This window comes from Temnothorax nylanderi, unplaced genomic scaffold, assembly GCF_030848795.1.
Source record: "Temnothorax nylanderi isolate EJ_2023f unplaced genomic scaffold, tnyl_v1.0 TNYL_tig0579_pilon, whole genome shotgun sequence".
In the NCBI taxonomy this organism is placed as follows: Eukaryota; Metazoa; Arthropoda; class Insecta; order Hymenoptera; family Formicidae; genus Temnothorax; species Temnothorax nylanderi.
Window position 1 is genome coordinate 37,616 of NW_027249641.1, and position 17,218 is coordinate 54,833.

Sequence of the window (17,218 nt, forward strand, 5' to 3'; positions counted from 1 at the left end):
CTTCGGAGGCTCTTGCGGGACCTCCAGCAAACGTATCGTGCTCCTTGCGATACGCATCCGCCGCCCGACGGCGCCCTGCTTTGCGACGTGCTATACGTCCCTGCCTCCCGCGAGTACCTGCTACTCGCCGCGGAGTCGCACACCGAGACGTGCCAGACGTCCCTGCCTCCCGCGAGTACCTGCTACTCGCCGCGGAGTCAAACACCGAGACGTGCCAGACGTCCTTGCCTCCCGCGAGTATCGCCCTGCTACTCGCCGCGGAGTCGCACCGAGACGTGCCAGACGTCCCTGCCTCCCGCGAGTATCGCCCTGCTACTCGCCGCGGAGTCGCACACGAGCGTCTTCGCTCGACAAGAAGATTGACACGCAAGTGTCTGAAAGATTTCTACACGATCCAGACATCTGCTCAACATGTCTTCGGATCTCGAAAATCTACTCATTGCTCAAGGCAATGCGATTGACCAGCTACGACGGTCGCTGATTAACTTCAAAAAGCTTCCCAAGGCTCAGGTCACTCTCCCTAAGACGAAGGGGAGACTGACGAATTTGGAGGGTCTCTGGGAAAAGGTGCAAGCCCTCCATGTCCAGCTGCTGCAGACGGCTACGGCGGAGGAGAAGAAGTCGACCCACTACTTCAAGGACGAGGAATTTCTTGCCGCCGAGGACGCCTACCTCGACGCGACGGACCACCTCCACGAGGTCATCGGTAAATTAAGTAGCGACGCCCCGAGCGCGCCGTATCGAGGTAACGAGTCTTCTTATCGCGACGCGCACTCCGGAGTGTCATTGCATCTGCCTCGTATCTCGCTTCCGAACTTTTCTGGTGCTTTCGCTGAATGGGAGAATTTTCGCGGAATCTTCGAGTCTCTCGTAGCAAACAGTGAATCGTTGACAAGAACGCAAAAGTTACATTATCTGAAAGCGAGCCTCTCCGGCGAGGCCGCGTCGTTGATTAATAACATTCAAATTTCTGACGCGAACTACGAGGCAGCGTGGCTGCTTCTTACCGACGAATACGACAACCGCAACGCGATTATTCACGCGCATATCCATTCGTTCGCCGACTTACCGAAAATGAAAAACGAGAACGTGACCGAGTTGAAAAAACTTCGCGATAGTGTGTCCGCATCTCTCGCCGCGTTAACGAATCTCGATCGTCCGGTCGATATGTGGGACGACCTCCTAGTTTATATTATCTCGCAAAAGTTCAGTTCGCGAACGCGCAATGAATGGAATCTTAAACGAGGCAACACGGATGCGTACCCTACGTATAAAGAGATTCATGACTTCATGACTCTTCGCATTCGCGGTCTCGCGGATTACCCTTCGCAATCCGAATCTGCGTCAAATAGTGCGCGCGGTAATAGAGCTCGTGCTTCGGTGAATACGGTTTCGCCCGTCAAATGCGTCCGTTGTTCCGGAAACCACGGTCTTGCAAAGTGTAATAAATTTCTAAGTCTGTCGGTCGAGCAGCGTCGACTCGCCGCGCGACAGCATAAATGTTGCTTTAATTGTTTGAGAACCGAGCATTTTTCAAACAATTGTCCGAGTAAAGGACGGTGCAATCAATGCCACCAAGCTCACCATTCGCTGCTTCACCGCGAGGGTACGGAAACTGGTACTAAAAGTACGCTTTCCGCGATTAATTCGCCGTCCTCAGCTCCGTCAGCTGTGTCAGTCGCCGCTGCCTCCGAGTCACCGGCCGCGCCCTCAGCGTTCGTTCAAAACGTGCATGCTACTCGAGATTTTGTGAAACAACCGCCTCATGTACTTCTCGCCACTGCGTATGTTAGTTTAAGTACAATCGAGGGCCGCTCATTTAAAGTACGTGCACTACTAGATCAAGGCTCGACATACAGTTTCATATCAGAATCTCTTTGTCAGACGATGCGAACCAGGCGTCATCGTGCCGCGCTGAAGATACATTGTTTTGGAGAAAAATTTAATGGAGTCGCGCGGTCACAAGTTAATCTTGCTCTCGCGCCCTGCGACAAACAGGGACCGATATTTCCCTTCTCGGGTTACGTATATCAAAGAATCACTTCTTATACAGCCTCTCAACAGAAGCCGGCCGCAATGTGGCCACATCTACGCGATTTACCTTTAGCAGATCCTGATCCCTCATGTAATCACCCGATTCATGTATTAATCGGCGCGGATTTATACGGGTCTCTGCTACTCGACGGTCTACGTCAGGGCCCGGTCGGCACTCCGACGGGCCAGCTTACAATTTTCGGATGGATCCTCTCCGGTCCCGCCGGCCCTGCGCGCCCGGCCGGAGAGTCCGCTTCTGTCCTGAGTTGCGTATCCTGCGAGGATACAAATTCCTTAATTCAAAGTTTTTGGGAGGACGAACGTATCCCCTCTCGAACTCCTCTCACCGAAGAGGACGAACGTTGCGAGAAGCATTTTGCGACGACTCATTCTCGCGATTCACAAGGACGCTACATTGTGCGTTTGCCGTTCAAAAACGGCCCCCCTCGCGTCGGCGACACATTCCGAAAGGCTTCCTTCCTGTACTCCAATATGGAGCGCCGACTCGCGCGGAAACCAGAAATCGCCGCGCAGTATCACGATTTTTTAAGAGAATACGAATCGATGGGGCACATGGAGTCGGTGCGGGCGGACGAGCGCCCCCCTTACCCCCCGATATACATCCCGCATCATTTTGTTTTACGCGAATCGAGTACAACGACCAAGTTACGCGTCGTGTTTAATGCCTCTAGCGAATCGACCGACAAAACCTCGCTCAATGATTTTCTAATGGCGGGACCTAAACTTCAACAAGACATCGCCGCGATAATCCTGCGCTGGCGACTCTTTCGGTACGTGTACATGGCTGACATTGCTAAAATGTTCCGACAAATACTCGTGCATCGGGATGACGCGGACTATCAACGAATTCTTTGGCGCCCCCCCGACAGTCTGTTGATTCGGCTTTACCGCTTACTCACCGTGACCTACGGGCAAAAACCTTCGCCTTTTCTCGCACAGCGCTCCCTTATCCAATTAGCTCGCGACGAAGGTAAAGACTTCCCCGACGCGGTCAATATAATCGAAGAGTCGACCTACGTCGATGATGTTCTTTTCGGAGCAGACGACCTTCTGTCTCTGCTCGAGAAGCGCAAGCAACTCGTGGGCATAATGAATCGCGGATGTTTCCCCCTGCGAAAATGGGCCGCGAATTCAGCCGAACTTTTGACGGATATTCCAGAGGACCAACGGGAATCCTCGGACTATCCGATCAACCACGATGACACGCTCAAGGTCCTCGGCCTGTCTTGGTCTCCGCGCGATGACTCGTTTCGTTTCGTAATTTCGCCATACGCCGTGACAGTTCATACTAAGCGCTCCGTTTTATCGTTTATTGCAAAGCTGTATGACCCCCTCGGCTGGGCGTCACCGATAGTCATCGCGGCCAAGATGTTGATGCAGGAGCTCTGGCTCCGTAAAATTGATTGGGATGCTCCCATCCCCGATGATCTTCTGCATCAGTGGATCAATTACGTTTCAGACTTGCCTAATATTAGCAAAATACGCATTCCTCGATGGACAGGGATGCGTCAAGATAAAATCGATGTTGAATTGCACGGCTTCGCGGACGCCTCCACTCGCGCTTACGCCGCGGTAGTTTTCCTCCGAATCGTGCATTCTCCCTCTAACATTCAAGTCATCCTCCTCGCGGCCAAAACGAAAGTCGCGCCATTGAAAACCGTTAGCGTTCCACGCTTGGAACTTAACGCCGTCGTTCTATTAATTCGATTGATAGAATGGGTAAGAAACACCACGGGCTTGATGCGAGCTCTCTTGTTTGGATGGACTGATTCCCAAATCGTATTAGCTTGGCTTCTACAACATCCATCCCGCTGGAATTCCTATGTCGCGAACCGCGTCTCCGAGGTGCAGACGCGCCTTCCGACCGTACGTTGGCAACACGTTCGCTCCCAGGAAAATCCTGCGTCGCGCGGCTTTACTGCCGCCGATCTCGTCAATCATGAATTATGGTGGTCGGGGCCCCGGTGGCTTAGCTCGACCACGGCCTCGTGGCCGATCCCCCCGACTCCGACTGAAAAGGACATTTTACAAACGGTATCTTCCGAAGCGCGTAAAGCTACCGTTCATCTCGTCGATTCAGCTCCTGAGTGGGATCTGCCCACCTCCTGCTCGAGCTGGATCCGACTTCTTCGTATTACCGCGTACATTCGGCGTTTCGTTCGGAATTTAAAAAATAAAGTCGCCTCTTCGGTGATCGTCAAGTCTCCCTTGACCGCAGAGGAGATTCACGAAGCCTCCGTCTTTTGGCTTCGATCGGCACAAGCGACTTGTTTTTCGGATGACTTGAAGGCTTTGAACGCTCACGCCGCTGTATCGCGATCAAGTTCCTTACGCTCTCTCCACCCCTTTATCGGGAAAGATAAATTAATCCGGCTTGGCGGGCGGCTCGAAAACTCCGCGCTGAGTTACAATGAGCGACACCCCGTCATACTTGCTAGACATCATATTGCCGAACTTTTGATCGATCAAGCACACCGACGCTCTCTCCATGGAGGGACTAAACTCACGCTTAGATGTCTCCGTCAAAATTATTGGTTAATTTCCGCGCGAAGCATGATCAAATCTCACATTCATAAATGTGTTACATGCGTTCGACATTCCGCGAAAACTCCGACGCAATTAATGGGTGATCTCCCGAGTCCCCGAGTAAATCCTGCTCCTCCGTTCTCTCACACGGGCATAGATTACGCCGGACCTATGAACATTACCCCCGTTGTCGGTCGCGGCCAAAAGGGGAGCAAACACTACGTCGCGGTGTTCGTTTGTCTCGCCACTAAGGCGATCCACCTCGAAAGTGTGGAGGATTACTCCACCGATGGATTCCTCGCGGCATTTCAACGGTTTGTCAGTCGCTGCGGACTGCCATCGGACATGTACAGCGATAATGGCACGAATTTTGTGGGTGCTGACCGCGAGCTCCAACGCAGCTTCCGCGCGCTTGTGAACAACCCCTCCCTTAAGGAAATTCTCGCTAACGACGGCGTACGGTGGCATTTCGTGCCCCCTGCGGCACCACATTTCGGCGGGCTTTGGGAGGCTGGAGTGAAGAGCTTTAAGCACCATCTCAGGCGAGTGACTGGTGCTCGCCCTCTGTCTCGCTCCGAATTCGTTACGCTTTTATGTAAGATAGAAGCTTGCTTGAACTCGCGACCGATCTCTCCACTTAGCGACGATCCGTCCGATTATACCGCTTTGACACCTGGTCATTTCCTTGTCGGCCGACCGCTCACGAGCGTACCGGAGGAATCCGTCCTCGAAATCAATGCGAATCGGTTGTCGCGATGGCAACACGTACAATTAATGCTCGAACAGATCTGGCGTTCTTGGTCGTCGGACTATTTACATTCATTGCAACATGCGCGTGAAATGGACCGAATCTCACGATAATCCGAAGGTTGACGAGTTAGTTTTACTTAAGAGTAACCTACTCCCTCCTTCAAAGTGGGAACTCGCAAGGATTCAGCAGGTCCATCCCGGACTTGACGGTCGCGTTCGCGTCGTCACATTACGCACCGCCAATTCCGAGCTAAAACGACCAATAACCCAGATCTGTCGGTTGCCCGCGTCTATCAGTTCGCCGGGAACCGCGGAATCCCGTTAGAATTAAGCTCGTTCGTTTTTCATTAGATTTAAGGACATTGTAAAAATAGGTTAAGTTCTCAAATGTATATATTGTATATAACGCTTTGAACCAAGACGTTCCCACGCTCCTCTATGCGACCTTGTCAACCCCCGTTTGTTTCGCATTCCGTCGAATGCGAGGCGGGCGGCATGTTGAGAATTGGATAAATGCGAGCTGAAAATTCTCGAACTTCGACGAGACAGCAAGCATTATTCGAGAACGCTTGAAAGGCTCCAAATCGCGACGGTTTCCTCCCCCCCTTTTTTTTGTGTGTTTTCGAGCAAACGGCACAGGTGTTTCTCGCGTGATCGCAAGCACCGCGACCAATAGACGATTTGGAGCCAACGAGCGTTTCTCACGTCACCGAATTCCTCGACGCGAAGCTCCGGCCGCGATCCCTCGCCTGCTCCGTCCGGGACGCCAGTGAGCCATCATAACTCGCACGCGATACATGATCGACGTCGAGAAAACGGAGGAACGTAGCGAGTGCGAAATCGCGAGTGCGAAGTCCAGTGTAACCCACTTTAATAAAAAGGACTGACTGTTATTTCGTGTACTCATTTTTGTACTTTCCACGGCGCGCACCGCGAAAACGTCGAGCGGTCCACTGACATCTTATAACTGATGAAATGGCTCAAAAGTACAGCTGGTTAGGACAAAGACATAAGGCTGCATTTCAAAATTTGCAGATATCGAAAATTTTGACACGTACGTTTTCTCTCTCTCTCTCTTTCTTATATATATATTTATGTTATAAAAATTATATAAAATTTTTGGTTATATTTTATATAGTTTGCAAAATGGTGAAGATCTGTTTAGTTTTATTTTTTCTATATGCATGCTAGTATTGTAGCAACACTTATCAGACATTTTGTTAATTATTAACAATTATGTATTAACAGTTAATACATAATATGAATTCGTATGCTTAAGAATTTTCAGTTTTTATGACACAAAAAAGATATAAAGACATTGTCTCAAAAATATTTTATAAGAAAAGTTTATTATTAAAATATGAAGTTAATTGTTATAATAAAAATGTAACATATTTTATATTAACTTTTTGAATATTTTCAAATTCTATATTTCACAAAATTTGTATATACTTTGCGAATTTTAATTATTGTTGCTGTGTATTATAATGCTATATTTGACCAAGTTTTTTTAATTTTTTGAAATTTATTTGAATTTTATCTATCTATACAAAAGCAATAAATAAATTTTTTTACTAAAATATTTGTACTCACTGTTGTTTCTTTTAGCATTTACATTTGCTTTATAATTTTCAGTTGTTGTTCAAATGCGACATCAAGATATTACATGTGAGCAAATTTCTTCTGTTGCTGCAGAATGGTTAAAACATGCAAAACAAAGAGCACAAAGAAAATCTGAGTAAGTTTAAAAGTCAATAAAAAATTTCTTTTCTTTTAATGTGGAAGTTTTCTAATGTGATAATTTATTACATATATACAAATTGTTTGAGTGTTCTAATTAACTATGTTATGATCAAAATAGTTATTAATATAATTGCAACATGCTCTTTTCCGTGGGTCTTTGTTGTACTAATTTTTATTTCTATTTCAATTAATGTTATATATGTATATGTATGTATATATACACACACACACACACACACACACACACACACACACACACACACACACACTTATATACATATATAACATTAATTGAAATAGAAATAGAAATTAGTTTAACAGAGCCCCATGGAAAAGAGTATCTATATATATTAATGACTATTATATGTATATATGCATATATTTTGTGCATCTTCTGCAATCTGAACTTTATCCTTTTTTCAATGCGCTTCGTATGTAATGATATCTCTTGTTATTTGTTTTAGGAAAGAAAAAAAATGTCGAAAGGAGGAAACGCCCCCATTAAGTTCAAACTCATCGTCAGATAATTCGGAAAGTGATGAACTGAATGATGAGTGTTCATCAAATGATGAACACTAAACATTATAATTACCAAAAGATAAAAACTATTTTAAAGGTTTTATAAATAGTACAAAGATTAGTTTTATTTACTTTTTATATGTGCAATACGTGCATAATGTGCATTATATATGTGTATAGAATATATTTTTATTTTCACACTTACATTTTTCACACATATAACAATTCTTTATAATATATAATAATTCTTTTAAGAGAAAGACTGTTTATTTTTAAAATAATGACCGTATATTTTATTATGTTGATATACTTTTGATAATTTAGACGATTTTAAGAGTTACGTATTTTGATAACATTTATTAACATTGAGTGAGAAAGAGATATAAAGAGAAAATAAAAGGCTAATGTAGCAACAAAAACATATATTTACATTATTTTTATTTATTACCTCCTTTCTTGGTGCTTTATATTTATATTATAAAACACAATCGTCTGATTTTGAGAAGTTGAGATTAGTTTTTATTGTGTTATATATGTAAACTATATATTATATTGATAAACAAAATACATAATGATTTATACTTATTATTGTGAAAGAAATATAAAATAGATGTTATATTTTATTTAAAATAAAATATATATTGTCTGTTTAAATTTCTGTCACATAAATAATATATAATCACTTATTTTGTCCAATATATAAAAATATATACCGTTAACATATATAATACAATAAAAACTAATCTTAATTTCTCAAAACCGATTGATTATTTTTAGGTTGCAAATAGGTGCTCAACCCGTCACATAAAGTCGCAAATACACGTCACTACAACGTTTCTGTCACCAAGAATTTGGCTGTTAGTTACGTCACAGCAACGTGGCAATTACGTTTCGAACACCAATTGAGACGTCGTTGTAACGTAACGTGTGACGAGTTAACACGTCATAATGACGTTTTTAACACGTACCAGTGCCGGCAGGGTTGTTATGAAATATTTAAATAAACGATATACTTACTGAAATAGTGATGTATCTAATTAAGGGGATCCTGCAGTGACAGGCGAACTTCCTCGATGTCGATAATGTCAACCTTTCTAATTTTGTTTTCCCTATATCTGTCTTTGTCTAACGAAATGACATCTGTCCTTGTTTGATTGCTCGCCATCTCTTGCAAGATTCGGCAACTACTGTTGCTGCTCTTCTTGTCATTCTGCATCCGTATTTGCATTACTAAAATAATTTTTCGATGAATCTTTTTTTGTACGCATTGAATCTTACTTCTACTTGCACGATATTATTCCTACATGTTTTCCCAAGGGCAGATGATAAACATTATGTATGTATAAACTGCAGAATTTTTGTTTTAAACAAATATTGTCGTTAGGTGACAGCTGTATGTGCCCAAATAAGTAATATTTTTAATTTTTTGGTGTTTTTGATATAAAATCGCGTTTGTTACCCTAGATTTTTGTGCGAACTTTAATTCTGTAAAAGATTTTTGCAATTCTATAAAGCCAATTAAAAGATCCATCGAAAAACGATAATGTCGGTAAATCATACGGCTGCAGGATCCCCTTAATGCTCTAAGAAGAATTAGGTCCAGATGACAGTTACAATAAATTTAATTGTCCCTGATTTGTTTTTTTTTCTGCTTACATTACTCTGTGTTCGTTGCGAGGTGTCATTGCAATAATATTTTGTTCGGAAAAGATTTGGAGAATGTACAGTTAAATATGACTGTAAAACAATAATAAATTAATTATTTCCACGCTTTGACATTACGCGATGATAGGTTAGGAAATTTGTCATAACAATGGTACACTAGGTAAATTTACGAACTGATACAATAAATTATTGATTATTTACAGAGAGCACACGCCAGGCAAAAATACAAATAGAAATACAATGGCTTGCAAAACGGTTAATTCCGGTTATGACAGACCGGTATTCCTAACCTCTTGTAATGTCATCGCGAGGTAATAATAATTATTAATATATTTAAGTAACAATTTATTATTATTTTTGCAGAGTCATACTTAACTGTAAATTTTCCATATTTTCCTTTCCGGACAAAATTATCAAGAAAAAGGATATATCAAAGACAATTAAATTTATTGTAATTGTCATCTGGAACCAATTCTTCTCGGAGCATTAATTAGAAACATCACTATTTCAGTAAATTTGCCTAGCGTACCGTTATTATGACAAATTTCCTAATTTATCATTGCGTAATATCATCGCGTGGAAATAATTAATGTCGGTTTATATTGCATGATAAAAGCTGCGGTCCACTTGATGCTACAAATGCTTCGAAGCGTTCGATTGACCAATCAAAAGAAAGAATTTTACTAATTGATAAGTCAAAGAATGCTTCAAAGCATTTATAGCAATAAGTGGACCGTGATGTATTAATACTTTGAATTCGATGTCTACGTGTCCCAGGTCGCCGATGACGAGGTCCAGATAGTGTGCTCCGTAGTTTTCGGTGTCTAGATGTATTAATACTTGGAATTCGACATCTATGTATTCCAGGTCGCCGATTCAAGATATTAATATATCTAGACACCGAAAACTACAGAGCGCACTATCTGGACTACGTCATCGGCGACCTGGGACACGTAGATATCGAATTTAAAGATATAAAACACCTAGAAACCGAAAACTACGAGCGCACAGCTTAGGTTCCATCTTCGGCGACCTGGGACACGTAGACGTCGAATTCAAAGTATTAATACAGTTAGACACCGAAAACTACGTAGCGCACTATTTGGACCTCGTCATCGGCGACCTGAGACACGTAGATATCGAATTCAAGGATATGAAACACCTAGAAACCGAAAGTTTACCGGATTTTGACACTTCTTATATTAAGTTGGATAAGCAATGTTTGCTATCACAATGTAATTCGAGTATTTTATTAGTAACGTTGAACAAAAAAATGGATGTATATACATGTAAGACACATTTAATTAAAAGTGAGTATTGTTGTTATATTCTCATAGTTTGTAGATAATAATTAAGGGTATGTAAGATAAGTTTAATAATGTATTAGTTAATCAATTTTTTACTATTTACAGTGAAATCTTCACTAGAAATAATGTACAATAAACAACCTATACAAGTGCTGGGATAAATAAGGATAAATATGCACAATTACATTAAGAAATATTTTTATTTTGTTTTCTTATTGTTTGTTGATCCTAAAGGAGCTTGGATTATTACGATGACAATTATACAGTAAGGTAAGATTACAGCACACAAGATATTTTTGTCACACTGCTTATTAAATATTATATCATATTCATTTTTATTTTAGCAGAAGACAGTAATAGATGAATGGTAATCTGCAAACCAGAAATCCAAGTTGCATCGAATGTAAAAAAGAAATCCATTACAAAGCATGAGAATCTGTTAAGCGAGAGCTTAATATTCTAGTCTCCGCAAATAGAAGCTTGTTATTTGTAATGGAAAGATCAACGCTCATAAGGCTTTAATATTGATAATATATATAAAAAGTTAAAGGAAGTAACAAAATATTTACACATTAAAATTGAATTCGCAAAATTTATTTATGAAAATTACAAAGAATCTTATAATTATAATATATAAATGTTTAATATTTTGTTGTATTAAAACAATCAGAACTGTTTTATATCAAATGCACTTACAATTAGACATTTTCTACGCTTTGCAAACATTAACATTTTTCAGTACTCTAAAATTAAACTATTCAAATTATAACTCAGCTTATATAAATATTTGCTACAAACGAAAATTATTTATGATTACATTATAGATCTGTTCATTTTAACTGAACTGGCTGCACCAGTTCAAAGTTTATCTTTTCTCTTCCAATATGGAGTAAAGAAGATAAATTCTGAATTAGTGCAACCAGTTCAGCTAAAACGAACAGATCTTATATCATGACAACTCTGACTCGACTAGAATTTTGTCTTATAAGTTTTTGAAAAAAAAAAAAAAAAAAAAAAAATTAATAAATCATTTGTGGAATTATTTGTTACTAAAACCATTGCACGCGTAAAAAGTTTTAGTCGTAACCGTAAGATTCGACCAATCGCGTTGCTCGATTCGGCCAACCGTAAAATGCATCGTCTATAATAGTGAGCAGTAAGCAGTACGAAATGGGATTTGTTTATTTCGTTACTCCCGACAAAATGGACAAATCTCATTTGGTATTGTTTGCTGCTTACTACTTATGGCTCTGGCAGACCAGCGCGATTTGCGACACGCGACGCGCGATTATCCAATGGGCGTACAATTTTTTGAAAAGAGCTGTACGCCCATTGGATAATCGCGCATCGCGTGTCGCAAATCGCGCTGGTCTGCCAGAGCCATTACTCTGTACTATTTACTGCCCTTGTAGACGACGCATAAGAATCGTAGCAATGCGATTACGACTAAAACTTTTTTACGCAATGACCTTAATGACGAAAATTATTTATGATCACATTATATCGTGACAACTCATCTGACTCGAGTTTTTTCTTATAAAGTAAAAAAAAATTAATCATCAATAGAACTGTTTATGGAACTTATTAAAAAACATTGAGAAAAAGATCTTTTTCTGAACATAAATTTTAAGATTACTTTTAAATTCTATGTTTACATACTAATATTAAGACAATTCTACACGCACTTTCCGTCATCATAAACTTAACCGTAACGTAAGGATTCGACCAATCGCGTTGCTTGATTCGTGTGACATACAATCGAATCAAGCAACGTGGTTGAATCCTTAAGGCCCGAGCACAGACTTTTGCATAACGCATAAGCATGAGAAATTTGATTGGTTGAATTTCTTATGCATATGCGTTATGCATGTTTGGACCAATCAAATTTCTTATGCATATGCGTTATGCGTTATGCAAAAGTCTGAGCTCTGGCCTTTACATTACGGTTAAGTTTATGGTTACGGAAGGTGTGTAGAATGGCCTTAAAACCCATTCTACATAAAGTCCTTATGGAATTATAACTTTTAAATAACTTTGATATTCCACATTACAAATTGGACATCTCTTTGATTGTAGTTCTAAGATACAATCACTGCAACAACATAAATGACCACAAGAAATAAAAATATGACCTGCTTTATTTACTAAGCAGATGCTGCAGCAGTCAGATGTACGTACATCAGATACTGACTGCACTGGATAATATGGTATATCTTCATTTTCAATTTCATCTGCAAAAATATTGCCATAATCATCGGAAGGAATGCGATAAATATTTTCATCTTCACCTGCAGTAAAAGAATTATGATTTTAGCTTACAATTACAATAATTACAATTATAATTAAATAAATATGTTTTATATGTGTAATGCAAATGACATTAATACCAAATCAAAACAAAGAAAAACAGATTTGAATTACTCAATTTTTTAATTTGTTTATAATATATTTTACACTCAATACATATTAAAATTTTTATTATTACAAATTAGTACAGTAATATGCATCAGTATTAGTATATTATAAGTAAAAATCCAAAACAAAATCTAAAACATTAATTCTTTTTCCTTTAATTTTTTATGCTTAACCAAATATAAGAAATATGATGTATAAATGTTTTTACTAAAATAAAAAATTACGACCAAAATACTTTCAATAGATACAAAAGTAATTTATTTGTTTTAAATTAATATGTGCTCTCTCAAATATTTATTTTAAGTGTTTCGGTAATTATATAACTAGAAAATTTAACGATTTAAATGTATTTGTTTTATATAACTTACTATAGTAATATTAACGTAAATAAATAATAATGTAACTATATATTCATTATACGAACAAATTATTTTCTCAGCAATTATTATGTCTATTGTAAAAATATGTTAATATTACTTTGTAATTTAATATTACTTTATGTAAAAGTATCTTACTTGAGTTTAAAATAGATATAACTTGTGGTGTAGCTCAATTACTCTATATACAAACAAAAAGAGAAAATATAACATATTTTCAACAATGTTAATGTTAAATTAGTGTTGTACTATGTTGTGTGTTTTAATAAGAATTGTGAAGCTAAAGATAAAGAAAAGGTAAATTTTTTCGTTTAATTCATTACCTTCTAATTATATTCTTATCTTCTTTGTCGAACACTTCCTTTTTATAATTGTTCTTTTATAAATTTTATCTTTTTTTGTCATTTTATGTAGAGTATTATCGTCAATTTTTGTCAGTTTTATTTGTAATTCTTTAAGTGGAACATTATTGCATTTCTTATGTAATACTTCTTCCCCTATAAAAATATTTATTCTATTCGTTATATAAGTAATTATTTTTAAAATTTATTTTTTAATAGATTTAATTATTCACGGATATAACTTGAAATAGAATACATGTTAACTTACGAGCTTTATCTTGTATTTCTGCTACAGTTGGTAATTCATTTTCTTCATTTACAATATTATCATCTGTAAGATGATGAAAACATTGCATTAATGTTTGCATTTATATGACACTGATGATATGAATCACATTAAAATATTAATATTACGAATACTGAATAAGGAATATATATAAAAAGAACTATGATTAAAATAGATATTACGATAAGCCTTTTTAAAATAGACCTATTTCTGCTTCAGTTGTATAACGTAAGTTACGTTTTCTTATAATTTTTGAACTGCTGAAAGTAATAATAGTCAATTTTATTTGTGCAAAGCTGTAAGAAAATAAAAATAAAAGTTCTTCTCTTGTTAAACAAAGCTAAAAAAGTTTTTCTACTTTTCCTCATCTTTAAGACTTTCTCCATAGATATAGATAAATAAACATCGATATATATTCAGCAAATTAAAAACTATGAAAAAGATGTATAACATATGTATGCTTGTTTGGCAAGAAATTGATTTATAAATATATATATAAAATATAAACAAATATAAAACGCAAAATAAGTATCTACATTTGAATGTATCTCATTTTAAGATTTTTTCACATTAAAACATTATGCATGTGACTGTTTATCTATAATTTTTATTCTATAATTTTTTTATTTGTTATATCTTAATATATTTTTTAATTATTATGATTATATAACAAATATGGAAATAATTTAAAAAAACACGTAAAAAAATTGTAGCTGTTATTATAGATGTTAACAATGCATTTCTTCAAGGATAAAGTTATATACCAATTCTCTCGTGCCTGTGTGTGTAATTAAAAGTAATCATTTTTTTTATTAAATCAAATATTTGTTACTGTATTATATAAGTGTCCTGTTGTAATACATTGCATAAAATACAAATATTTAATTATACTTTTAATTTTTTTGTATGTAAAGGAGCTATCACAATATCAGCACGACGCCGATTTGATTTTCCTTGAAATATGTTATAAATAGAATTCGAATTATATGCACGAAAAATTTGAAATATATGCGCATATATATGCACGGATTTTTACAAAAATATGCCAAAAATATGAAAAAATTTGTTAAAATTTGCAAAGAATATGCAGATATATATTTATGTAATTTATAAATATTTTGTTTAATTTATGATTTTTTTAATAATATTTCAAATTTTTAGAAACAGATGCAAAATAAAATAGAAAATAAAAAAACTTTAACCAAATAATATATATCTTACAAATACAAAAACTTAAAAAAAATTTTTTTTTAATTTAAATTATTTTATTTTTACAATCGAAGCGCTGAAAGCTATACTCTATGCAAAATAATTTGCTACTGTTAGCGTATCCATTCTAGCATTTTAATTTTTCTATCTTGGACAAGTATTTTAAGTATAAAAATTAGAAATTTATTCAATTATATGCAATAAAATATGCAAAATTTATGTAAATATGCAAATTTTTTGAAAATATGCAAAATATGCAAAAATTAATTAACATTAATTAGTTAAAAATATTAGGACTTCCGTTTCCGGAGCGACTGAGGTGACAGGTGCGAAATTGAGCGTGAGGAAAGCGAAGTGAACGGAGAGTACAAGGAGGCAGAGGAGGGACAGTGTGACGGAGCGAGAAGGTGTGGAGGCAGGAGAGCAAGGAGACGAAAGGGGTGAGTGGTGGAGTAACAGGGAAAGGAGAACTAAGGGGAGAAAAGTGGCAAGGCCAGAGGCAGGTTAGGCACGAGCAATAGTGAGAGTAGAGGGGCGTCGCGGTGGGGGAGCCGAGCCACGTGCGGCAGTGAGCGCGCGCGGCAAGGCACGAACGTACGAAAGTGGGTGTAGAGGGGCGACTGGACGGGAAAACTAAGACACGGCAGAGCATAGAGTATAGTATAGGATAGGTAAAGGGGAAAGAGAATAGGAGAGATAACGAATAGGAGGGTCAAATCAAGGTAGGAGCGGCGGATGGAGCAAGAGAAGGAAGGAAAAATAGAGAGTGAACAGCAAGAAGGCAAAGAAAAGAAGGGAGAGGGCGAGGGGAAGAGGAGGGCAAGGGGCAGACCAACAAAGGCTGAAGAGCTTGGAAAACTGAGAGGGAGAACAGACAGCCTAGGGTCGGTCTTAGATTACTTTCAGAAAAGGAAAAAAGAAGAGGAGGAAGCAAAGGCGAGAGCAGAGGAAGAGATCCTAGGAAGGTTCAAAGAAACAAGGAGGGTCTACAGATCACCGCCAGCGAAGATCAAAAAAGGGGAAGAAGGGGAAGGAAATATGGAGGCAGAAGAGATGTTCAAGGAGATATTAAGGAAGATGGAAGAGCAAGAGAAAGAAAGGAAAAAAGACAAAGAGGAAATAAAGAATGAAATAAAGGGACTGAAGGAGGAGATGATGAAAAGGGAGGAAATATGGAAGAAACAGAGAGAAGCGTTGGAAGAGAGAGTAAAGAAGCTAGAGGAGAAGGTGGTGGGAAGAGAGAAAAGATGGGAGAAAATAGGAGAGAGGAAGGAGGAGAGAGAAGGGGAGTCAGGTAACGAAAATGAGGAAGTGGTGGAGAGGATGAGAGAGATAGAGAGAAAGTTGGAAAAGAAAGAGGAGGAGGAGAGAAGAAGAAATGTAGTGGTAAGGGGGCTAGAAGTGAAGGAGGGAGGGAGAAGACAAGAGATGGAAAAGCTATTGAAGGGAATGAAGGCCAAAGTAAAGGTGTTAGAGGTGAAGAAAATAGGGGGGATAGGGAAAAAGGAAGGGAAATGGTGCTGCTGAAGCTGGAAAATGAGGAGCAGAAATGGGAGATAATGGAAAAAAAGAGGAGTTTAGCGGGACGAAGGAAGATAATCACGGAGGACTTGTCTTGGGAGGAAAGAAGGACGGATTGGATATTGAGAGAGATAGTGAGAAGAGAGGGGTGGAAGGGAAGAAGGGCTTGGATTAAGGCAGGTAGAATAAGATTGGAAAACGTATGGTGGAGATGGGACGTGGAAGAGGGGGTATTAAAGGATGAAAGAGGAAGGGTAAGAAGGGAGAGCGGAGGAGGAAAAGAAGAGGAGGGAGGCAAACTAGGAGGGGGAGGAGTAGGAATGGAGACGGGGGAATAGGAGGAGGAGAAGCTGGAGGGGTGGAAGTCGGGAAGGGAAATGCGGAGGTTGGAAGAGAAGGGGAGGGGGGAAGTAAAGCAGAATGGAGAATCGTATTCTGGAATGTAGCAGGTTTGGAAAATAAAGATAAGGAGTTCTGGGAAGGGCTGAAGAAACAGGACGTCCT

The 17,218-nt window shown here is 38.7% G+C and overlaps 1 protein-coding gene and 1 long non-coding RNA gene across 3 annotated transcripts; both read left to right on the forward strand.

The window, feature by feature from the left end:
• Positions 1–411: 411 nt before the first annotated feature.
• LOC139784058 (uncharacterized) lies at positions 412–5,442 on the forward strand. Its single transcript, XM_071723222.1, has one exon. It carries the CDS (start codon positions 412–414, stop codon positions 5,440–5,442), a length of 5,031 nt encoding a protein of 1,676 aa, XP_071579323.1.
• An 870-nt stretch (positions 5,443–6,312) lies between these two features.
• LOC139784064 (uncharacterized) lies at positions 6,313–7,797 on the forward strand. 2 transcript variants are annotated; one of them, XR_011721468.1, is made up of 3 exons: positions 6,313–6,385; positions 6,967–7,069; positions 7,539–7,797. It is a non-coding gene; the product is annotated as an uncharacterized lncRNA (long non-coding RNA). The 2 variants fall into 2 exon arrangements; XR_011721467.1 differs by lacking the exon at positions 6,313–6,385 and having other exon boundaries at positions 6,871–7,069.
• Positions 7,798–17,218: the final 9,421 nt, after the last annotated feature.